This window comes from Terrapene carolina, unplaced genomic scaffold (genome assembly GCF_002925995.2).
Source record: "Terrapene carolina triunguis isolate 2854851 unplaced genomic scaffold, T_m_triunguis-2.0 Scaffold714, whole genome shotgun sequence".
In the NCBI taxonomy this organism is placed as follows: Eukaryota; Metazoa; Chordata; order Testudines; family Emydidae; genus Terrapene; species Terrapene triunguis.
The window spans coordinates 14,046,689-14,068,848 of NW_020665065.1; the positions used below are offsets into that span (position 1 = coordinate 14,046,689).

Here is a 22,160-nt window from a genome sequence, read left to right on the forward strand (position 1 = left end):
CTGTGTGTGAGGTAGGATTGCCAGGGTGCACAATACTATTACACACACCTATGTACCAGTGGAGATGCTTTTGTAATAGACATTATCACACTACCAGAGAGGCCTTCGGAATTGCTCAACTGTGCCAGGAAATGGCAGCCTCGTGGTCTGAAGATCAGGTGGGGCCCAAGTTTAGCAGGAATCTTGGCAGGAGGCAGAGGACCATGTGGAGGTGCAGCCTCTAGTGACTATAGGTTCCAGCATGCAATGCTCTATCCTAAGCCAACAGCTGTTACTATAGATCAATGCATGCTGGCACCTGCAGTTTTCAGAGGGTTCCCACTGCAGACCCCTAGGCTGCATTTGGCCGCCCTTCCCAAAGTGGCGTGTGACTGCGCAGCATGCAGGGAGTGACATATCTGAGCAGCTCTTCCGATTCCTTTTCCTCCCCAGCTCTTCTCGGACCTATCGAGTGCTTCTTGGCAAATACAACCTAAAGGCTACTGAACAAGGATCGATTGCAGTCAGTCCAGAAAAAATCATTGTCCATGAAGGCTGGAACTCAAACCGTGTTTCAAACGGGTAAGTTGATAGCAGCTATTTATACAAAGTATGAGAGATAGGGCCCCAAACCAAACCCCTCGGTCCAAACACCCCCACACTGTGGGCAGCTCCAAATCTGGAGCCAGTTCTTACAGCATAGGCTCAAAATGATTATTCCAAAATACTGGGAGACTGGATGTGCTGGGTGGGCAATCCTTTCCTCATTCAAACCCTTGTCACAGTATGGAGGACGGGCGTGCCTGGCTCAGCGAGCAGATGCCCATCACCCCCAAAGGGACAGAGGCCAGTGCAGGAGCCACCTCCCCAATAGTTAAGTGATGCCTTCAGCCTCCACTATCTCAGAAACTTTCAGACACGTTCCCCTGAGATGCTGACCACTTGTGGCTGTTAAAGAGTCCACAGCAGGTTTTGTACGAGTACAGGTGAATTAACCCCAGTGTCCTAGCCAAATTCCAGCTATTGCAACTGAATTCAATTCAATGGCTGCATGGCACAGCTGTGCACTGCTTAACAGCTGCCTTGCTCAATTCAACACTGTCTCCTGCATCTTAGCAGTGGGTGAAGAGAGCTCTCACCTGACAGGTGTGTGGAAAGGTTCAATTAATGTATGTAAAGTCCTTTGAAATCTTCAGATGAAAGGAGCTACTAGAAGTGCAAAGTATTATTAGTAACTTGGATTGATGCCACATTGCTGAAGGACTCCTTGGTTCTGCTGAAGTCCTAGTGCATTAGCTCCGCTAATCAGCTCAGTTTCCAACTTCCTGCGCGTTGCGTCCCCACGTATGTGGCCAAGCCCACCTTCCCAAGGCAGTAGTACAAGAACTAGGACATAAGAACGGCCATACTGCATCAGACCAATGGTCCATCTAGTCCAGTATATTATCTTCGGACAGTGGCCAATGCCAGATGCTTCAGTGGGAATGAACAGAACAGGTCAACCATCAAGTGACAGTCGGAGGCTTAGGGACACCCAGAGCACGGGGCTGCGTCCCTGACCATCTTGGCTAATAGACAGTGATGGACCTGTCCTCCAGGAACTTATCTAGTTGTTTTGTGTGAAGAAGTACTTCTTTATGTTTGTTTTAAACCTGCTCTCTATTAATGACCCCTGGTTCTTGTGTTATGTGAAGGGTTAAATAACACTTTCTCCATACCAGTCATGATTTCATAGACTTCTATCATATCCCCTCTTAGTCATCCCTTTTCCAAGATGAAAAGTCCCAGTCTTTTTCTCTCTCCTCATACAGAAGCTGTTCCATACCCCTCATCATTTTTATTGCCCTTCTCTGTGCCTTTTCCAATTCTAATATATCTGTTTTGAAATGTGGTGCCCAGAACTGCACGCAGTATTCAAGTGTGAGCATCTCATGGATTAATAGAATGGCATATTATGATAAGTGCCCAGGGCCGAGCTGCCTCTATTAGGGGCCTTAACACCAAGCAGTTGAGAAACTTACTACATTATGTTATCTACCAAATGTAGGGCTGAACCCCATTAAACAGAGCTAGACTGTGTCCAACTGCAGCCAACACTTTTAGATTCCACTTGTTTATTACACCTCAGTCTAGCAGTTACCAGGCACAATATAATGATGTTTATTTAGGCTCAGGAAGGCTTGAAAAATTACTTAAATGCTTCCCCGTCTGGAGAGGAAAGGCACAGCACACTGCCCTACTGTGAGGGAAGGGTTTCGGCAAACCCCGAGTGGTAAAAAGAAAAACAAATAGCGATTATGGAATCATTGATGCCAGGGCCGCCCAGAGGGGGGGGGGCAAGTGGGGCAATTTTCCCAAGGCCCCGGGCCCCACAGGGGCCCCACGAGCCCAGGTCCGGCGGCGGTCCGGGTCTTCGGCGGCAGGGGGCCCTTCACTGCTGCCGAAGACGCGGAGCGACTGAAGGGCCCCCCGCCGCCGAAATGCCGCCAAAGACCCAGATCGCCGCTGGGTGAGTACAAGCGCCACAGCTCCCCTGCTTTGCCCCAGGCCCCCTGAATCCTCTGGGCGGCCCTGATTGATGCTCACACACAAGAGATGAGCCCTTATACGTTGGATGCTGACTCGGCAATAAACTGAAACACAAACTTCACAGGCCTCACACAAGGAAAGTCCTGGTGCTCCAACAGGGCCGGGGGGCATTAAGGCATGTGTTGGAGGTGGAGTACGGGCAGCACTGATTGGGGGAGGAGGGGATAGGCCTCTTGAACTCTTTTATCCATGGGGGGATTCCAAGACAGAGCCAAAGGTCTCACTCCCCCGGCCCCGACAGAACACCTGCCCCAGCCTGAGAAGGAAGCCCCAGGCTGAAAGGCCATTTCCTGGGAGTCTCTGAGTGGAAGGATGAGTCGGTAACAGCATGGGCAGCTCTGTAGGGAGACGCCTGCCCACCACAGGGAGCTGAACGGAAACGAGTACTTTAAATCAGGGAACCTGGACAACCCTGAAGCTCCAGGAGCCTCTCTATATATTCTCCAGAAGCTCTCACAGTCACAGGCTGTGTTTACCCCAAAGCTTGACAGAGACAGGCCAAGCCTGTCAAACTGAGCCCCGTGTGGGCAGAGGAGCTGGAGATGCTGGGGCCTGGATTTCCACATGGCTTTTGTGCCATGGGGAAGGAAAATCAAGGTTCTTCACCAGGGCCTATGGGCACCAAGGCATGCGTTTGGGTGTGGTAGGGGTGGGACGCCTCTGTCATGGCCTGAAGACATTCCTTCCCCTAAGGGCAGGGGCCCCTCTTTCGAATAGACAGAGCCCTCTATAAATGCTACGTATTAATGGGTCTGTTTTTTTCCCACTCTCTGCGCACTCCCTCCTCCACCCCGGCTTGCGCACACATGAACACAGCAACGACATTGCTTTGATCAAACTCTCCCAGAGCGTTGCCCGGAGCAATCAAATCCAGCCGGCCTGCCTCCCCGCAGCGAACAGTCTCCTGGCCTCTGGCGTTGTCTGCTACGTAACAGGATGGGGAAGGCTGCAGAGTAAGTGTTAATACAGTTTAGTGGGAACACTAAGTCCGTCTGTGTTAACATCTCCTTTGGGATTGACTGGAATAAGGTTCTTTTTTCTGGTGCCCCTTAGTCCTCAATTCAGAGAGAGATCTGACCAGGCTCTGGCTCCACTCCTGCAGCAGAGATGTTCTTGCATTTTCCTTGCAGAATGTTTAGCTTTTGTTAGGACCCCAGCTGAGGCCTCGAGATGCAATTGTAACCCAAGTCACTGTGGTCTGAAGACTGGTGGGGCTGTTAGTGCTCATGGAAGAGTTGAAAAGCCGCTTTAAAGAAGTGAATGTTAGTGATGGACAGCCAGCCTGGAACAGGGAAGTCCCCATGCAGAGAATGGGTGCAATGCAGGCAACAGCCTTGTGCTTCAATCCTGAGCAGGAAGCATCACCTAGAGAGGTTAGAGCAGGGGGCAGGGATCCTGGCCTATTCCTTCCTTGGCCTGTTTGCCGACGCTAACGCCAGTAGGGTGTTGATATGGGAACGTTAAAGCTGATTTCCCATGCGATATTGACAGAGAGCCATTGTTAAGATGGACGAGGATTATCCATCTAGTTCAGACAGTTTTCTGAGGGAGGGCTGCATTAAGGACTGGATTCTGCAACCCCTCTGTGCTTGGATTCCCTGTTGACTCTTGAACCTGGACATGTTATTTGCTGTTTCTTCACTGCCAGGAGCTAATGCTACTCCCTTGTTTCTGTTCCCTCCCAGCAAACGGTGCTCTCCCAGATATCCTGCAGCAAGGGCCCTTGGTCGTGGTGGATTACGCCACCTGTTCCCTGCCTGTCTGGTGGGGTAGCACAGTAAAAACCACCATGGTCTGTGCCGGCGGCGACGGGCTGATCTCCAGCTGCAACGTGAGTCCGGAGAATTGGGCAGTTATGGGCGTGGCTTTAGAGAGTTCTGCATTATGGGAAGGGACTCTGAAGATGGGGCAGGGTACTCAGGGACGGCGCAACCCATTAGGCAACCTAGGCAGTCGCCTAGGGCATTAACATTTGGGGGGCGGCGACCGGATCTTCCGCTGCCCTGGTCGTCGTCGGTATTTCGGGGGCAGGACCTTCCGCCGCCTCTGTCGGGGGTGGCATTTCGGGGGCGGGACCTTCCGCCGCCTAGGGCGGCAAAAAAGCTGGCAGCGCTCCTGAGGGTACTAGGATCTATCCCTGCTAGATGGGCTTTGAAACCCCTTCGTAGAGGTTGATAGCAATTAACGTGTTGAAGGACTATTTAAAAGACACATTTCTATACCCTCTCCTACAAGAAGGATCCACCACAAACCCCAGGATCCAAACACCACTTGCATGTTGGACCTGAACATGGCAGCTGGGAGCCACCTCATAAGACAGAACCTATATTCATTTCATTCACACTCCCGCCTTTCTCCCATGTCCCATCTCCAATTATACGAGACCCGTGGCAGTGACTTCTCTTCTCATGCACCATAGAAAGATGTGGATATTTCCAAACTGGCGTTCAATGACTGTGCCTCTCCTTCCTTGCAGGGGGACTCCGGTGGCCCACTGAACTGCAGAGGTGCTGACGGCAGGTGGGAAGTGCATGGCGTAGTCAGCTTCGGCTCCTCGCTAGGCTGTAATTATTACCGCAAACCCTCCGTCTTCACTCGGGTCTCCGCTTTCAACAACTGGATCGCTACGGTAAGGGTCTAGCGTCTGCTGCTGAGCAAGAACAAACTCTGCTATGAACTTCTAAATGGTCGTTCGGGGTAAAACAAAACAAAACAGCCGCAAAACAGTTCAAGACCGAGGGTTTGTCCATATGGGTAAATTGGCCAGCAGGAGCTTCCCATGTGGACACTTCCCCCAGAATAGCTGGTGCACTTTAAGTTCACACCCTAACTTATTCCATAATAACTTCACCGTGTAGACAATCCCTTAACACACCAAAAGAGAATGTGGTCTTGTTTCTAGGGAATTAGTCCCTGCAGCAAAGGTGACGTGTCTTCCTGTTGAATGCAACTATCCAAATGATCTTCATTTCTAACCAAAGTTTGGATGTTTTGGAATAAATCTGTCACACTTTATATTAAGGGTATATTTATAGAGTTTTAATAAATGTTAATTGATGTCCAACAACTTAATTATCTATCATCTATTGCTATGGTGATCAGTAACACATCCTGCTCATGGCTATAATGTTCTTATCAAATATTTAACAACTATAACTGAACCCTTAACATAAAGGATGATTCAGAAGCCAAATCACCTCTCTTAAAGACTTAGGAAGAGAGAGGGTTGTAGGACTGGTTTATGTATTTAAAGGGACAATTTGTAGAGTTTGGATGTCCCTGTTTACAGATTTCCTTAGTTTTCTGGTCTGATTTCCCCCCCTTTGCTTTACACTTTCTGTAGGTTATGGCAAACAACTAACCTGAAGAGCCGTGGACAACGGACTAACCCTGTGCTGGGGGAAGGGAAGCTATTTTGCTGTTTGAAATAAAGTCATAATCACGAAATTCCAATCTGATGATGTGCTGAAGGAATCTGTGTATAATAAATAACCAAGATTTGTTTGCAACATACGTGTATAGCCTGTGCCTCGGGGAAAGGGAGGTTTTAGGATGGAAGCACATGACAATGGGTGCAGGAAGTTATGCAATGGAGCATTTTCTTCCATTAGATAAAACCCAACATGAATAGAAGTGGAATATGAAGCACGACACAAGAATGAGGAGGTGGGGGCTCACCCAGAGCCATCTGTTGCCACAGTGGTCGACATGAGAAATGTGTGTTGTCACCCTAGTGTCCCCACACTCCCTTCTAACGCCACATTCCCGTACTAGGCTCCAGCTGCCAACTCTCCCTTTGCCTCACACCTGAGCATGGGGAGAATTATAAGAACTATAAATCCCAAGAACATGGCAATGCTCTTGATGGGAACCCAAAATACGCAATGCACCGCTCCCGGCAGTTCCCCATTCAGTGATTTGATGCCGTTACTCGTTGTGTTATGCTTGCCCGTTGGAAGTGATCTTGGAGCGGCTGCTGGCTGAAGAACATGCTGTAGAGCAGGGAACCACCTGAAAGCCACTTTGAAATATCAGGGAGGCTTTTAAAGACTGAGGATAATTTCTCATGATATATGTTGACCCTTTTAAGGGGAATGGAGCCCATGGTGCTTATCTCTTCCCAGCAGCCCATAAATCTCATACCAACAGGAGTTCCATGCACACCTTCAGAGGGGAAAGAGAAGCCAGTGTTCATTTTTCTACCACTATAAAATTTAACCCACTTGGAAAGAGTTAGTGAAAGGCCATAAATTCGCCCTCTCTGCCTTGAGCTTTCAGAGCCGGGAACTACCCAATAGAAACAGCCTGGAAGGACTGAGGGCCACCTTCATCCCCATTGCCTTTAGTCAAATGATCCTAACAAAGCAGCTCTGATGCTCCAGAAAGGAGCAAAACCGACGCCAGACAATTGGTCAGTTCAGTCCTGCACACGTGAGCCAGGATCAGGATGAGCTATGCGCTGGGGAACGTTCCGACTCAGAGCCAGCTGGCTAAGGGACGCTGCAAGGATGCCAAGGGAGGGGGCAAAGGACAATAAGTGCTCATAGTAGCAGTAACTTACGTGGCTTTTGAGAGCGCACGTTCCAGTACAGCGAAGGGAATGTACGGTAGTGAACCGCAGGGCTCCAGATTCTCCCCTTTCTTGCACGGAGTCCCTCACCTATCCTAGCCCTGCCATATCACTTGTCCAGAAGGCATGTGTTGCCTAGCTGCAGCTCCCATTGACACATGACAGGGCCCCCACAGCTCCATTTCCCACAGATAAGTCTTCTGATTCTCTCTCCCCGGAGGACTATTAACAGTGCAGGTGCCAGGCATACAGTGTTCCTACAGTAAAGCCAATCAGAATTGTACATAAGACCAACACCCAATGAGTCAGCCACCGGGGGAAATAATTGAATTGGTGTCTTAAAACAGCAACCAAAGGAATCACGCTCCTGATTTTATTTAAATAGAGAATCAGCCATTAAGCATCACGGACTAGTTGCAGCTGGTCTAAGCTAATCTGGTGTTCCTGGTAAGCCTGGACGGCTGTGATAATTCAGTAATGGGGGAGTTATTAAAGAGCCAGCAAAATATTTTTTTTGCTAAAATCGTCATGCTTTTATTCCCCCGGACACTGGGAGACGCCTAGCAGTAAGAGAGAAGTCAGAGAACACCAGGCTAGCTGGAGAAGAGACAAGAGAATAAAAGAGCAAGACAAACTGTATAGAAAGAGGGGGGTCTTTAATACAAAAGGGCAACAGATGCTGTAAAACTATTCCCCACTCCCAAACACTGGCTTTTGATTCAGGTGCATTTTTGATTCAAAGAGCGTAAACACAAAGATAATTACAAAATGCCGACACTTCACCCACGCCTCCTGGTAGAGGGCACCGTAATCATAGTTAGAGTGGGGCCTGAAACGGCCATTGGGATGGCCCTCTGGATTGCAGAGATACAGAGTCCAAGGCTGGAACCTCCTTCAGTCCTTGTTGTCGGTCTTAAATGTTTGAGCTTAGAAAGCGACCAGTCCTGGTCTGACCAGGCAGGAGGTGAGACGTCTATTTCACAGTAATGAGCGCGTGAACGCATTAAGCTTCCAAGGATAAATGAATCCATGAAAAGATGAAGGCAAACAGGAGCACTGATTCAGAGCAGTAACGGCCAGGTGCAGAATCATGAGGCCTGAAGAGGAGTCTATCCGGGCGTATGGTGGAGACCTCCCAGCCACAACCTTAGTCTGTCGCGAAGAAGAATTGTTTACGGAGGAAGTTAAAAGTGCCCGGCATCTGCTTGTACTTTCCTTTAGCAGACACAGCATGAGCCACCTGGGAAAGAGAAGAACCAAGGAGTTGGCTAGTTTGCTGGTTGAGTGTGTTGGAGCACTAGAGACGCACAGATAACGATCGGTGCAGTGAGGAGGGCTGTATATGTTAGGGAAGGCGGAGGAGAGGCAGTGGGTAGGTTTAACTTTTATAAGCGGGGGGGGGTTTTGCGGGCAGAAATAAGACAACTCTGGAGAAGGGCAGGGCAAGATAAAGAGCCCAAGAGAAGATCTTGCGTCAAACCTCTGTACTGTACTGTAGGTCTTTGCCTCTAAGACACTTCAGAGCCACTCCATCACCCCCGTGCCCCTCATCAGATGCTAACCACTGAAGGCTGCCCGAGAGCAGTCAACACCTGCCCAGCCCACACATACAGTTCTTTGTATGAACCAGAAATAACCTCTCTTTTGCTCACAAGAGATCAGTCATTTCTTTTGTGTCGACACTTTCATGCAGTTTCTTTCAAAGCAGAAAGGTCTATTATCCCTCTTCCCCTCCTGTATTTGCTAAGACTCCCCATCACCTCCCCAAGAATCCTGCACTGGGACCGAACGATTTCAAAGCATTCACTTTCCAGACTGAAAGCAGTTTGACCACTTTAGAAGTAGCGGGCCTGATCCTCAGCTCGTTAAAATCAACAGGCGTTGTGCCACTGACTTCGACTGGAGCAGAATTAGGTCCAGGAGATTGTGAGAACAATTTTTCTTTCCCGTTTTGAGGACAAGGTAGGATGCTTCTTTACACACGGGTTATGCAAAAGATCAGCTGAAATTCTGAAAATTGGAACGTCATTTGCCTAGTCTTTGATGGACAGAAACAACCACCTTCCCACTATCTGAGTTGTAGGTGTATGTCCAGTACACAATTTCTGGTAAGTGAATGATTATAATTATTGTTGGGCACTGCTGAGTAAACACAGTGGTGCATTTGATAGCAACAAAATGGGCTTTTGTGCTATTTCATTGTAGTGTATGAGAGCTGAAGCATGGAACGGGTACCCTTAAAAATTAGTTTGAGAGGTTAGTATTTTCACTGAATTATTTCTAAAACACTGTACCCGTCATTCACAATATGGGAGAGTTATTTCTGAGAATCCTAAATTAGTATATACTCAAACTTACTGGTTCATTAACATACACGTTTACATTTCATGCACATAAATTAAGATGCAATTACATCACTCACAAGTCAAGATAAAAAAAAAAAAACATTAACACAAGCCTCTGGTGGGGTTATCCATCTAGCAGGACGTTCCAGGAGACCAATCAAAACCTCACCACGGCAGCAGAGAGAGTAAAAGCCAAAAGCAAAGATGAATACGGAGAACTCTGAACATTACAAACACAACCATGTCTTGCGATTATACGTCCAAGTAGGAGAATATCTCGACACACTACCATTGTGCCTGCTGCTGTGTGCTCTGACAGTCTGGCTTTTTTGTGACAGGACGGACGGACGGTACGTTGCTCTGAGGCAGGGTGAGGGCAGGCCGGTAGGCAAAGATTAAGGCCTATATTTTCAAAAGTGACTTGTGATTTTGGGTGCGACACCTGAAAGGGGCCTGATTCTCAGAGGGCAGGTGCTCAGCCCTTTCGGAAAACCAGGCTTTTTCAAGGCATCTCTTTTTGGGGCCCCCAAAACTGAAGCACCCAAAAATCACTAGTCACTATTGAAAATGGAGGCCTAAGTGTCTACGCCTGACTAAATGCAAAAACAAATGCCTACATTCCGCAAGAGAGTCAGACAAAGGAACATTTACCCTCACTAGCATGCCGAGCAGGTCTTCAGTATGAGCATATTGTTCAAGTACGCTGTCCAATGTTTCGACGTACCACGAGCCACTCTGGGTATCCCGCCAGGAGACAAAACCTTAGGCGAACACAGGGAAAGTAAGGAACTCATTCCCTACAAGCAGTCCTTTCTTTCCTTCCTAACCCCCTTAGGAGTAGAATTTCCACCCTATGGATAACGTCTTCCAAATCCAGCACTAGAACATCCGGACCCTTCGTGCGGGAGTGTGACCAGTGCTACAGACTCACTGGGTGACCTGGGGCAAGTCAAAACCTTTCTGTGCCTCCGTTTCTTCCGTCTAAAGTGGGGATAATAACTGCTTGCCTCATGCAGGTGAGGGGCTCAATTAATGTTTGAGAAGGACTGAGATCCTCAGATGATAAATGCCGGGTGTTATTACTCACCAAAGAATAGGTTCTTTAAGGCTTTGAAAGAGGGAAAGTTAGAATACATAACAAGCCCTCTCTCTCACATTGCACTGCTCATCCATAGATCTGAAAGCATTTTACAAAGGTGATCAGTATCATTATGCCCATTCTACAGTTGGGGAAACTGAGGCAGAGGGCGGGGAAGTGACTTGTCCAAGGTCACCCAGCAGGTCAGTGGCAGAGCCAGGTATAGAACCCAAGTCCCCTGAATCCCAGGCCACTGCTCTATGCACTGCCTCCCTGCTAGTCCAGTGCTTTACTTATGCTGTCTCACCTGGAAAAGTTGAATAGGACACCAAGATGTCGCTGGGAGTGGGTAAACTGGCTACTGCATCTGGCTCATCCAAGTTACCGGGCTGGATCTGAAAGGGAGTTGCATCGGACTCGACGGAACCTCCACGAGGTTGGTCTACAGGTGAATCGGAATCCACCTCAAATCCTCGGTCTTTCTGCTCTGCAAGAGGCAACCAGAAAACCCTTCTCTGTTACAGACGTAAGTAATAAGCAGTGGGTCCCTCCCACCCCTTAGCAAACACGGTCCTTCAGCTGAAGGAGCCTTTTGTTTCATCTTCTGCTACGTTGGCTGACTCGGAGCCACCTGCAATTCAAGCACAGAGTCCATTCATGCCAACTAGATGCTCTGAGCCAAATACAGAAAACTGAAACGATCAGCTGTGGTAGAGGCCATATAGGAGCTGCAAAGGTTTGCTTCCTTCTGCTCAAAGCTCCAGTGCAGTGGAACACACCTCTGGCTCGGACGTCTTTAGAAACCTCACTCTCCATGGCCAATCAACGCATTGCCTCAGCAATAAGAATATGGGGCAGAGAGCAAGAGAAGACAGCCTGAGAAAAGGGAATATGAACAGCAAAAGAAAGAGATGACACAGAATTATTATACCCTAAGTGCCAATGCACAAGCAAGCGGCCATACAACTGCTTCTCCTCCTGAAGGAGCCCCGAAGGCAAAGCACGAGCAGAGCTAAAGCCAATATTCACCTCCGCCACAGGCTTGGATAAAGAAGAGTTTGGGTTTTCCTCTCAAGCTTGGGCAATGGGACCCATTGAAGAAGTTCACAATCTTTTCGACGGGAATGTGCTTTCCATCCGTGCCGTAAATACCCCCGGGAAACTGAATATGGCTGGTCTGAAAGAGCAAAATCCACTGGCTGTTAACACAAAGGCAATAGGCCAACCTTTTCTCTAGTATAAACAACCCCCATTTTAAAAGTTTTTCCTTGGGGGAGGGATAGCTCAGGGGTTTGAGCATTGGCCTGCTAAACCCAGGGTTGTGAGCTCAATCCTTGAGGGAGCCATTTAGGGATTGGGGGCAAAAAATCTGTCTAGGGATTGGTCCTGCTTTGAGCAGCAGGTTGGACTAGATGACCTCCTGAGGTCCCTTTCCAACCCTGATAGTCTATGATTCCTTGCATATAGATGCCAGGATGAATCCGATGCTCTGCGATTTGGGATGTGAGTTAAGGAGAGAGAAAACCCATGTGTTATTTTAAATAGTCTAAATTCCAGAAACCCATGCCCCTGATCTTACAATGGCCCCCACTTCTCCCCCAAAACCTGGGATTTGTCAGCTCTAATTTACCCACTGCCCCATAGGCTAATTTGAATATTTGCTTAACGGCCACCCTAAATTGTCTTCTTTCTGTAATTTCACCACATTTCCTCTAGCGAGGCGCTGTTGTAATCCAGGAATTCATTATTACTAATTATACACCCCCCATTGATCCATGGACGCTCCCCTGGCGGATGTAGAATTCTATAAAGCAACCACCGGGCCTACCACCAAGGGAGGCCCCCATTGCGCATGGTGACCGGGCAACCCCCATCAGACTGTACACTTTGTTCAGCACTGCAGTTAGAACATCCTTTCCCTTGGCAACCCTACATAGCACAATGCCTGGAAGAGAGAGGCCCCAATGGCCTATGTCCGCAGGATAAGATCAGGACAGGAGGGAGAAGAAACCAGTCCTCACTCTGATGCCCAGGAAACGGTGGCAATCAACACACACTTTTCAGGAGCATGCTTCTCCCCCAAGCTCGGGGAGATATGAACGAGAGCGCCGATCCTCCTACCTGACAGCCATGGGAAAGGATCACCACCAGGCAGCAGTCCAGAGCGCTGTGGTCCTGCCTCGCCAGGCGTTGCAACTCCCCAGCAATTTCCTACACACATTTGCAAAGGTCAGCAACTGTTACCTTCAGTCCTACCCCTTATCAATCCCACATCAACATCATGCTGCTGAAAGGGGTCGGATGGGAGACTGGCCCACCCAAGAGCACGGACAAGCTTCCCCGCACTGCTCAATGCTGATCTGGGGACACTGCTGCTGTGGAGGAGAGCAGACCCATTGCTCGCTCCACGGCCCAGTCAATCCTTGCCCTCTCTTTTGCTAGCAAGGCTGTTAAAATCAGTGCCAGGCGTGATGACAATTTTGTTACATTGATGCGTGTCCACAGGGAGACACGCCCTATTTTCTTCACATGAGACACTGAACCACTGTCAGATGGAACAAGTTCAGGGTGATTGCAATCTACTGCTACTTAACATTTGCCATTTAACCACAGAGATGTACTTTGCTGTTTTAAAGGACACCCTTATTTCTGCGTTTCTTCCAAATGCAGCACCAATGGAAGGCAGTGCATTTGAGTGTGCGCACACACACCAATGCTCCACCTCAGATTTTAAAATAATCAGACTCGTTTGTATTGGTTTCAATGGTATGCCAGGAGACTGAATGCCCTGCTTAATATCAACTATTATATCATTTAAGAACAAACAGAAAATCAAGCCCCTGGGTACACCAGTCAGGGAGAATCTCAGTCAGAGATATCAAATAAATACACCCTCAGACAATTACTTATAAATCATGTTCAGGAATAAAAACTCAGCCCAGAAAGCCCCCAAAAATGGGGCTCCTTTTTCGTCTGTTACTATAACAGCAAAAGACAAGATAATTTGAAAGTAATGCTTTTGCTGTCTCTTCCAACACTGAAGTTTGGGGTTGGGGGGTTATGTGTCTTTCCCATTGGAGCACATATTGTCACCCTCTAGCAACACTTTTAGGGTACGTCTACACTGCAGGTGAAGGTGTGATTGTAGGTGACTCATACCAGCTTTAATCTAGCTAGCACAGGTAACAGTAGCAGTAGTAGATGTGGCGGCATGGACTTCAGTGAGGGCTAGCCACCCAAGAATGTACATAGGCTCCCTGATTAGCTTGTCCTCAGGCAGTGCTGCCAGGTCTGAACTCCAACTGTTACCTGTACTAGTGAGACTGAAGCTAGCAGAGGTATGCCTATCCCTGCTACAACCACACCTTCACCTGCAGCATAGCCTCTTAGTCCCTCGGCTCTCGCCAAATGCTTCCACCTTTACCTGAGCTTTGAGATCTCGTCGGACCAGGACGTCAAAGTGCAGTGACTTGAAGCGTTTCTCCAGTTTCTCACAGTCTACGTTGGAGCCCTCTCGAGAAGACAGGTCAGACTCTTCGATGAAACGGACGTTGTTGATGATGAGGCAGTAACCACACGGGTCAGCTTTCAGAACATAAACCTGGCCCACAAACCCACCGGGAAGCAGTCAGACAGACAAACTAAATTCAACCTCCTTTTATTCAGAGTCCATCAGCTAATCTAGCGGGATGCAACTCAGAACTGAAAATGCAGCTTTCATGAAGCTCATTTTATTGCTTCTGTAAATGCAATTTATTGTTTGCCCAGGATGACAGATGGATAATGGAATCCATGCTCCCTATCTAAGTTCCCACTAAGCCGTGCGGCTGCATCTGTGCAGGCGGGGAGAGGCATCTCTCCCCCGGCCCCGGAGCTGCCGCAGCCAGGGACAGGTGCCTCTGCCCCAGCCCCGGAGCCGACCCGGCGGGAAAAGGCGCTCTCCCCCAGCCCCGGACGGCTGTGGCGACAAACGACTGTGGGGGAGTCCTCTCTCCCCACCACAGCCCCGGGGAAGCCTGCACCCCAAACCTCTCATCCCCAGCCCCACCCTAGAGCCTGCATCCCCAGCCAGAGCCCCCACCTCCCCACACACCCCAACCCTCTGCCCTAGCCCTGAGCTCCCTCCCAAATCCCAAACCCCTCATCCTCAGCCCCACGCGAGCCCGCACCCCCAGCCAGACCCCTCACCCCAACCCTCTGCCCTAGCCCTGAGCCCCCTCCCGTACCCCAAACAGCTCAGCCCCACCCTCACCACACATCACCTCCATATTGGTGCACATAAAATTTATTCCGCACATGGACGTAAAAAGTTAGAGGGAACATTGCTCCCTATACGAGTGAATACAAGCAGCTGGGATAACGTCGCACATCCAGCTTTACTTTATTCATGCAGAGTCCCACTGAAATCAATGGAATCAGCAGAATCAGGGTCTTGACTGAAATGGATACAGGGTCAAACTCACTTCCATTGACTTACATCAGGGATGAATTTGGCCTCCACTTTCCTAAACATGCAGGTCTGTATTGATGATACTAGCTTAACTTAGAACGGTCATGCTGCATGAATGTGTGCAGTGCATTTTAGTTAGTGGGTTTTTTTTATTAGTATATTTCACACGATAATTACAAAAACAAAATACCCACTCTACAAATGCAGCACACTTTAAGTGTTGCGCTAGGTAATTATTAGTTGTCTTGAAGATAATTGCTTAGGGGAAAATATTTGACTACGTGTTATTGGTCATATTTATGTTGTATTTAATGTAATTCGAAGAGCGAGTGTGGTGTGACAATTGTTCTAATCTGAACTGAACTGGCCCAGTCAAAGTGGCAGGACTTACTCAGATGCTGCATCTGACACCTGGACATCAAAGTCACATTTGCTAGTAATTATTTAAATGATCTTTTAAACACCACAGAACAGTTTGATTCAAATGAACTGTAAATAAGCAGAATGTAACTTACCAGTCTGCAGGCAAACATTTTCAAAAGCACCTAAATCCTATTAACTTTGGCACTAAGGGCCAGATTTAGACCTGCTAGGCACTTAAAAGTTTTGCCAGCATAGCTCTGTTGGTTGTGGGGGAGGAAGGACAATCACACCCATAACTGACTGCTCTAGGGCTGGCAAAACCCCTAGAGCAGATGCAGTTATACCAGCAAAAATGTCCTTTTGCTGCTTGTTTTGTTCGGGGAACTGGTATAAACTATACTGGCAAAAAAATTATTTTGCCCAGTATGCCGGCAAATCCTTTCTAGCATAGACAGAACCTTACAAAGGTATTTAGGCACTTGAAATAATGGCAGGCGCCCAGCGAGATTTACAACAATACCTTAGTGAGATAGGCACCTAACTCCCACAGACTTTCAATGGAACTTAGGCACCTCACCTGCATAGATGCTTTTGAAAATTATACAAGACACCTGCTTCACCTTTAGGCACCTAAATACCTTTGTGATTCGGAGTCTTAAGAGCCTAAGTTCCTTTGACTTTTGAAAATGGGATGCAAAGTGGGTGGGATGGGGGAGAAAAAGGAGGTAGTTCAAGTAAGAAATGAGTAAAAATAACGTACGTAGAAACAGGAAACTAACCATATCTGAGTTCCTCCTGGATCTCTCTGCAGCAGAACCTACAACACGTGACGAGAGAGAAATGACATACAGTTCCGACACCTACTTCACATTCGTTAGAGGCTGGGTCCCTGCTTAATGGGATTAATATTAATGCAAATATTTCCAGTGCTTTGAACCATTTCTTAACATGTTCAGTCACACCTGAACTCCTCCTCGCTCCCGGCCACACACAGGAAAGAAACATTGTTCCTTTACATGCACAATCGGACTGCAGATGTTGAGAGTGAAGTTCTGGGGGTTCATTTATCATGGCTTTGGACTTGGCCTGTCAAAGAGTATTGGCCAAAGAGTCGTGAATTTGAGTTTCATTTGTCATAACAGAATCGGATGGGAAATCATCTCATAACCTTACCATCCCAAATACCTTCTCTCCTCTCCTAAGCAGCAGGCAAACTAGCCTAGCCTATAAAAACAACCAGTGTTACAACTCAAAGTAGTTTTACTTTTGACAGTGTCTAGTTGTTCAGATTGATTACATTCCATCTTAAATCAACAATTACATGGCACTAGTACACTTGGGGCTGCACCTCTCCCACCTTCGATGGATGGATCCTTTATGACAGAGCCTTGGTTTTTGTCTCGGTATTTTCTTCTCTGGGTGCTTTTAATGGCTAACAGGCTCTCAGACACTAGCCAAAAATGTGTACACACACTATGGATTTGATACAATTAATGGTACACAGAGATACCAAGGGAAATGGCTGCAGGTAGCTGCTAGTCACTGCACACCAGGAGAAAATCATCATTGCTCAGGAGAGATGCCTGGACTAGCAGGGGATGGGTGCAACATGTAAACAGCATGTTCAGACAGCCTGTGGCAAAAGGGTACAGAGAGAGGGAATGCCTCCAGCAGAGTTATGGAGCAGTACTGATACACTCCAGAGCAGTGGTTCTCAACCTATTTACCATTGTGGCTGCAAGAACGTGTTAGGTGGGCTGCATCCAATACTACCTGTATGGCCTGGAGGATGTCACATGGGCCGCAGCTCTGATTGGGCTGAAGGTTGAGAACCCCTGCTCCAGAGGGTGCGCCATCCAGAAGGTGGATTGGCACAATATGTGGGCCACCCTAAGGGTCCCAGAGGAAGATGGGCTGAAGGGATCTACATGAGGTATGGGGAGAGAGGAGAAGGAATGAAGGACAGATAGGATTTAAACCAAGAATTGGCTAGCGGAGACTGCTTACCCTGAGCTGCTGCACTGGGACGTGTTGGCACTTGGCGTCTCTCAGTCACGGCTTGGACTGGGGTAGGCAAATATTCATGAGCCTTCCTATCTGTAAAGATATAAGACATCTGGGCCTTGCATTACTGCCCTGCCTATAGACTTTTGCAAGAGAGAAAAGCATACGAAGCAGAGAGCAGGCCTCTCTCCGGAGGATCCGGATGGAGCACTGCTGATTGCAGGTAACTGAGCCTCTCGCCCTGCTGCTTGGAGCCGGGACAGCAATTGTACTTTTCCCCTGTGAGTCTTTGATTAGAACTGTGGGAGCTGAGGCTAGAACCAGACTCAACAGTGGACGGGAATTGCGAGCACACAGTAAAACCTGTTCTCACCATCACACAGAAGGCACCTGCCCCTTTCTTCCTGGCTTGTGCTCTTAGAGATAGCAACCGCTCCCCCTTCCCCACCCCACCCAAATAATTAAAGCATCCTGAAAAGGCCATGCCCTTCAGAAAAAGACTTCTCTCTACTCCACCCTACCTAGATCCCACCCTAAATCCTCACTCCTTCATGTCCTCTGTCCTACGTGATCCTTGCATCCCTCCTCCCAGTTTCAGTTTTGCCTCTTCTTTCCTGCCACCACTTATTCTCAGGATGACCTTCCAAGATCCCTCTCTCGCCTGCTTCAAACCCTTTGCCTTTCTCAAGGCCTTACTGTGCTGATCTTCTCAGTACCCAAGGTCTTTGCAACTTCTCTGCTGTTGTCCTGTGTATCGGACTTCTCTGAGTGAGAGCAGACACTTTACAGGGCAGGGATCCTGCCTTTATGTTTTTGTTAAAACAATTAGTAATACTTATAGAACTCTCTTTATAAGGCCTGGTCTACACTAGAAAAATAGGCTGGCATAACGACGTCACTCAGCGGCGTGTAAAATCCATACCCCTGAGCGGCGTAGTTAAGCCAACCTAAGTCCCTGTGTAGACAGCGCTAGATTGATGGAAGAATTCTTCCGTCGACCTAGCTATCACCTCTCAGGGGGGTGGATTACCTATGCTCAAGGGAGAACGTCTCCCATCAATACAGCGGTGTCTACACTGAAGCCCTATAGTGGCGCAGTTGTGTCACTGTAACATTTTAAGGGCAGACAAGTCCTTAGGAATAATAAAGAAAATGTTGATAATGAAACTAGCTAACCAAGAAATATGAATATATAAGTTAAAAACAGGATAGGTAGACAAGTTACACATCAAATGCAAATAAAATATACTACGCTATACAGTCCCTTCCATCCAAGAATCTTAGCACACTTTAGCTTTACAGTAATTAAATCTCAGAACTCCTTTGACAGGTAAGGAGGTTTTACCCACATTTTATAGATGGAGGAATTGTGATTTGACCAAAATCCCACAGCAAGTAAGCTCTGCCAATGTCCAATCCCTTCTCTAATCGCTGGATCACACTCTCTCGCCAATAGAAAAGAGAAATGTTTGTGTCCTCGGAGGTCAGATTTGAGACCCCCCCGAGGTTACCTGCAAAAAACCCAGCCGTTCTAAAGTTATTAGCACAGCACTAGGAGATTGCTGCCAATTAAAAGTTTTCAGTAGTATTGGATAGCATTATATTTTCCCAGTGGCTGTGCGGAATCATCTATACAATCAATGATTCTGGAAGACAACCGGGCTATCAGATTTCACAAGCTGTTAGCCAGCCTCCTGTACCTCCTCAGGAACAGGTTTTACAACGGCTGTACCCAATTTTGCTGTCTATTACGAAAACAGCAGCACCACTGATACTTACAGGTATCACCCTTTCCACCACGTAAGCCAAGTTCAACTGGTTTTAGATCAAGCGGACGCAACTGTGGGAATTTGGCCCCTTCACTCAGCAAAGCGGCAAGGTCATTCTGTCCAGTTTCTCGCAAGCTTGAGACGAATGCGGGAAAAGCTTGTCTTCCTCGCGTCTGAAGGTCTGTAACCAACTGCCTGGCTTGGTCTCTTCGAGTGCCTGCTCTCTATAGGGGAGCGCAAAACGAAGACAGAAAGCATTAGCATCCCATGTGCACGGCGTGTCTACAGTCCAGCAATTCATAAACAGCATGGTGATGAGTACAAGAAAGGAGGGGGGATTTTCCAGATGTGAACTGAACATAAACTGATCAGGGTGTTGTCTTTTTAGCCTGTAGCCAGGCAACTCCAGGGCAACTCATTGATGGCCCTCCCATCTTTCACATCAGCCTCTGGCTAGCAAATTCAAGCTTCTGCCTAGTAGAGAGGCCCAGTGAATTTTTTAAGGCCCAGGTACTATTATCCCTGACAGGTAAGGAAACTGAGGCACATAGGAGCTGCCCTAGGTCAGACAGCAAGTTAGTGGTACAGTGAGGTATAAAACCCAGGTCACCTGATCCACAGTGCTCCACTCCAACCACTGGACAACGCTGCCTCCCACATGATAGGGCAAGTTCTACTGTATCATAACTTTGTTGGTTTTGGTTTTGTACAAACTAACACCCAGCCTTTAAAGCTTCTCTTGGCTTGTTTACCTAGGGTGACCAGATGTCCTGATTTTATAGGGACTGTCTTGAGTTTTGGGTCTTTTTCTTATATAGGCTCCTATTACCCCCCAACCCCGTCCTGATTTTTCACACTTGCTGTCTGCTCACCCTATGTTTACCCCCATGGTTAGGGTTATGCCACTTCAATTCCAATGTTGTCCTTCCAGCTCACAGTCATAAAACTTAAATTCACAGCAGCTCTGTGACCTCGGCTCCCGCGATAAGCCGGAACGGACTGATCAGAAATGACCAGGGAACTCCCCGCAACTTCTGATTTGCCACTGGCTGTAAAAGTTCAGCTGTTTACAGCCGGGCAGGCGGTCCCCGGCTGCAGCTCAGCGGCCTGACAATGGCATCTAGCGGCTGCTGGGTTCATTTCAGGAGATGGTGGAGAAGTTCCCCAGCAAGCCTAAGGGGGGTCGTGCAAACCCCCGGGGGGCTGGATGTGTGTGTGTGGGGGGGGGGCATTGCCCTGCCTTCTGCACTGCAGTCTCTAGCCATGGAGGGGGCTAAAGATGCAATTACCCCAGGGCATGGGGAAGCAGCCTGGGCAAAGGGGGGAGGGGGGACCGGCCACAAGCTCCCACCCCAGATCCAGTCCCGGGGCGGGGGACGAGGCACCTGGATCTCCTCGATCATGTCCTGGGTGAAGACGCCCTTGTGCAGCAGCAGGTCCCAGAGCGGAGCCACCTGCAGTTCCCCCACCAGGCGCAGGCGGCTCCGCTGCAGCAGCGCCCGCTGCGCCTCCTCCATCCCCGCCGCCGCCCGGGGGCCCCCTTGGGTGGGTCCCGGGGGGAGCCGCAGCCAGGAGACAGCCGAGATGCTCCGCCCGCTTCCGGGAACCGCCCTCAGCCCGGCCCTCTTCGGGGCGGTCTATAGGACCCGCCCTTCCCTGAGGCCTCTCCTCCTATAGGGGCCTCCCCTCTGGTTCCTATAGCGCCCGCCCTGATCCCTAACGTGTAGGGCTGTGTAACACCAGCCCCTGCGGATCCCCAGGGATTTGCACGCCTCCTTCCCCTTCTCCACCAGATCCCTTCACAGCACCGTCCCTTTCTCTCTATCCAGGGCTGCCCACAGGGCCCTAAAAGAATCTATCTTCTTTCTAGGGGTTTAGAAGCCCCTGTTGCACCTTTCTATAATATCCTGTAGCCCTTCCACTATCAATACTAGTTTTATATGCCCCCCTCCCCAACAGACAATTAAATTCTTCCCCATCAGGCAGCCCTGCACAGCTAACAGCAGTATATGTGTGTCCACATCCTCTACTCAAGTAGCTGGCATGGGTCAAGATACCAGACTAGATGGACTATTCGTCTGTTCCAGTGCTGTCATTCCTGCATGGAAGAACAATTTCCGTGTGTAGCGGCAAACTTTACTCTCACGTTGGTGTGAATTTGGAGTAACTCTGCTGAAAACTGGTTTTACACTGGTACAACTGAGAGCAGGATTTGGACCTGAGCGTGTGGTCGCACTAATAGCCCTATATAATCGTGTGGAAGCAAAGGAATTTAGGCTATTTTGAATAGGGTTGGCATTTTATACATCTAGTGGGTCCATCTCCCTAATTCAGTTACCAGGTCAACAGAGGAGCAGGGGAGAGGGAGGTGAGAAGCAGGGCCAGAGAAAAAACCATATGGTGAGGCCAAGAAGCCACAGGGTGACGCAGCACCACGGTGACATGGGCTGACACCATGACGCAACATCATGTCGTGACACAGCAGCACTATGGTGACACCAGGACACATAGGTGCTGGAACTAGGCTAACGGAGGGGGGGTGCTCTTGCACCCCCTGGCTTGAAGTGGTTTCCATTATATACAGGGTTTACAGTTTGCTTCAGTGTCTCTCAGCACCCCCCCCACACACACACACACTAGACAAATTGTTCCAGCACCCCTGCAATGACCCAATATCACATCATGATGCAGCGCCATGGTGACGGTGACATGGGCTGACATCACGACATGACGTCACATGGTGACACCGACTGACATCATGACAGGTCGTCACGCCCCAGGTCATGGTGCTGTGATGACATGGGCCAATGCCTCACCATGACATCACGTCATGATACTCCTGCCTCGACACGAAAGGTGGTGACAACAAGGCAGCCCCCACCCCGGGCTTCTTCGCTTGTATCCCGTCATGCTCCGCAGAATGGTACTCGCTAGCCCTCGGAGCGCCGCACTGCTCTATGGTCCGTGTCCCGTCTCTATGACCGGGTGGAGCAGAGAGCGGAAGTGAGCAGTG

The 22,160-nt window shown here is 48.8% G+C and overlaps 1 protein-coding gene across 1 annotated transcript; it reads right to left on the minus strand.

The window, feature by feature from the left end:
- Nucleotides 1-7,777: 7,777 nt before the first annotated feature.
- On the minus strand, nt 7,778-20,732 carry CASP9 (caspase 9). The gene is made up of 10 exons (XM_024208373.3): nt 20,533-20,732; nt 19,158-19,371; nt 17,382-17,471; nt 16,154-16,191; nt 13,986-14,162; nt 12,683-12,772; nt 11,591-11,738; nt 10,869-11,048; nt 10,135-10,244; nt 7,778-8,378 (listed from the first exon to the last, which is right to left on the minus strand). Exons 1-10 carry the CDS (start codon nt 20,662-20,664, stop codon nt 8,286-8,288), a joined length of 1,272 nt encoding a protein of 423 aa, XP_024064141.1. The 5' UTR covers nt 20,665-20,732; the 3' UTR covers nt 7,778-8,285.
- Between the last annotated feature and the right edge of the window lie 1,428 nt (nt 20,733-22,160).

Bases quoted from the DNA above. Each gene is read 5' to 3' on its own strand.
- CASP9 (XM_024208373.3), bottom strand. From the start codon at position 20,664: ATGGAGGAGGCGCAGCGGGCGCTGCTGCAGCGGAGCCGCCTGCGCCTG. The intron at 14,163-16,153 runs GTTAGTTTCCTG...TTTGTGGGCCAG, and splicing joins CCAGGAGGAACTCAGATATG to GTTTATGTTCTGAAAGCTGA. The intron at 10,245-10,868 runs GTGAGACAGCAT...TGTTCGCCTAAG, and splicing joins GTCCTATTCAACTTTTCCAG to GTTTTGTCTCCTGGCGGGAT.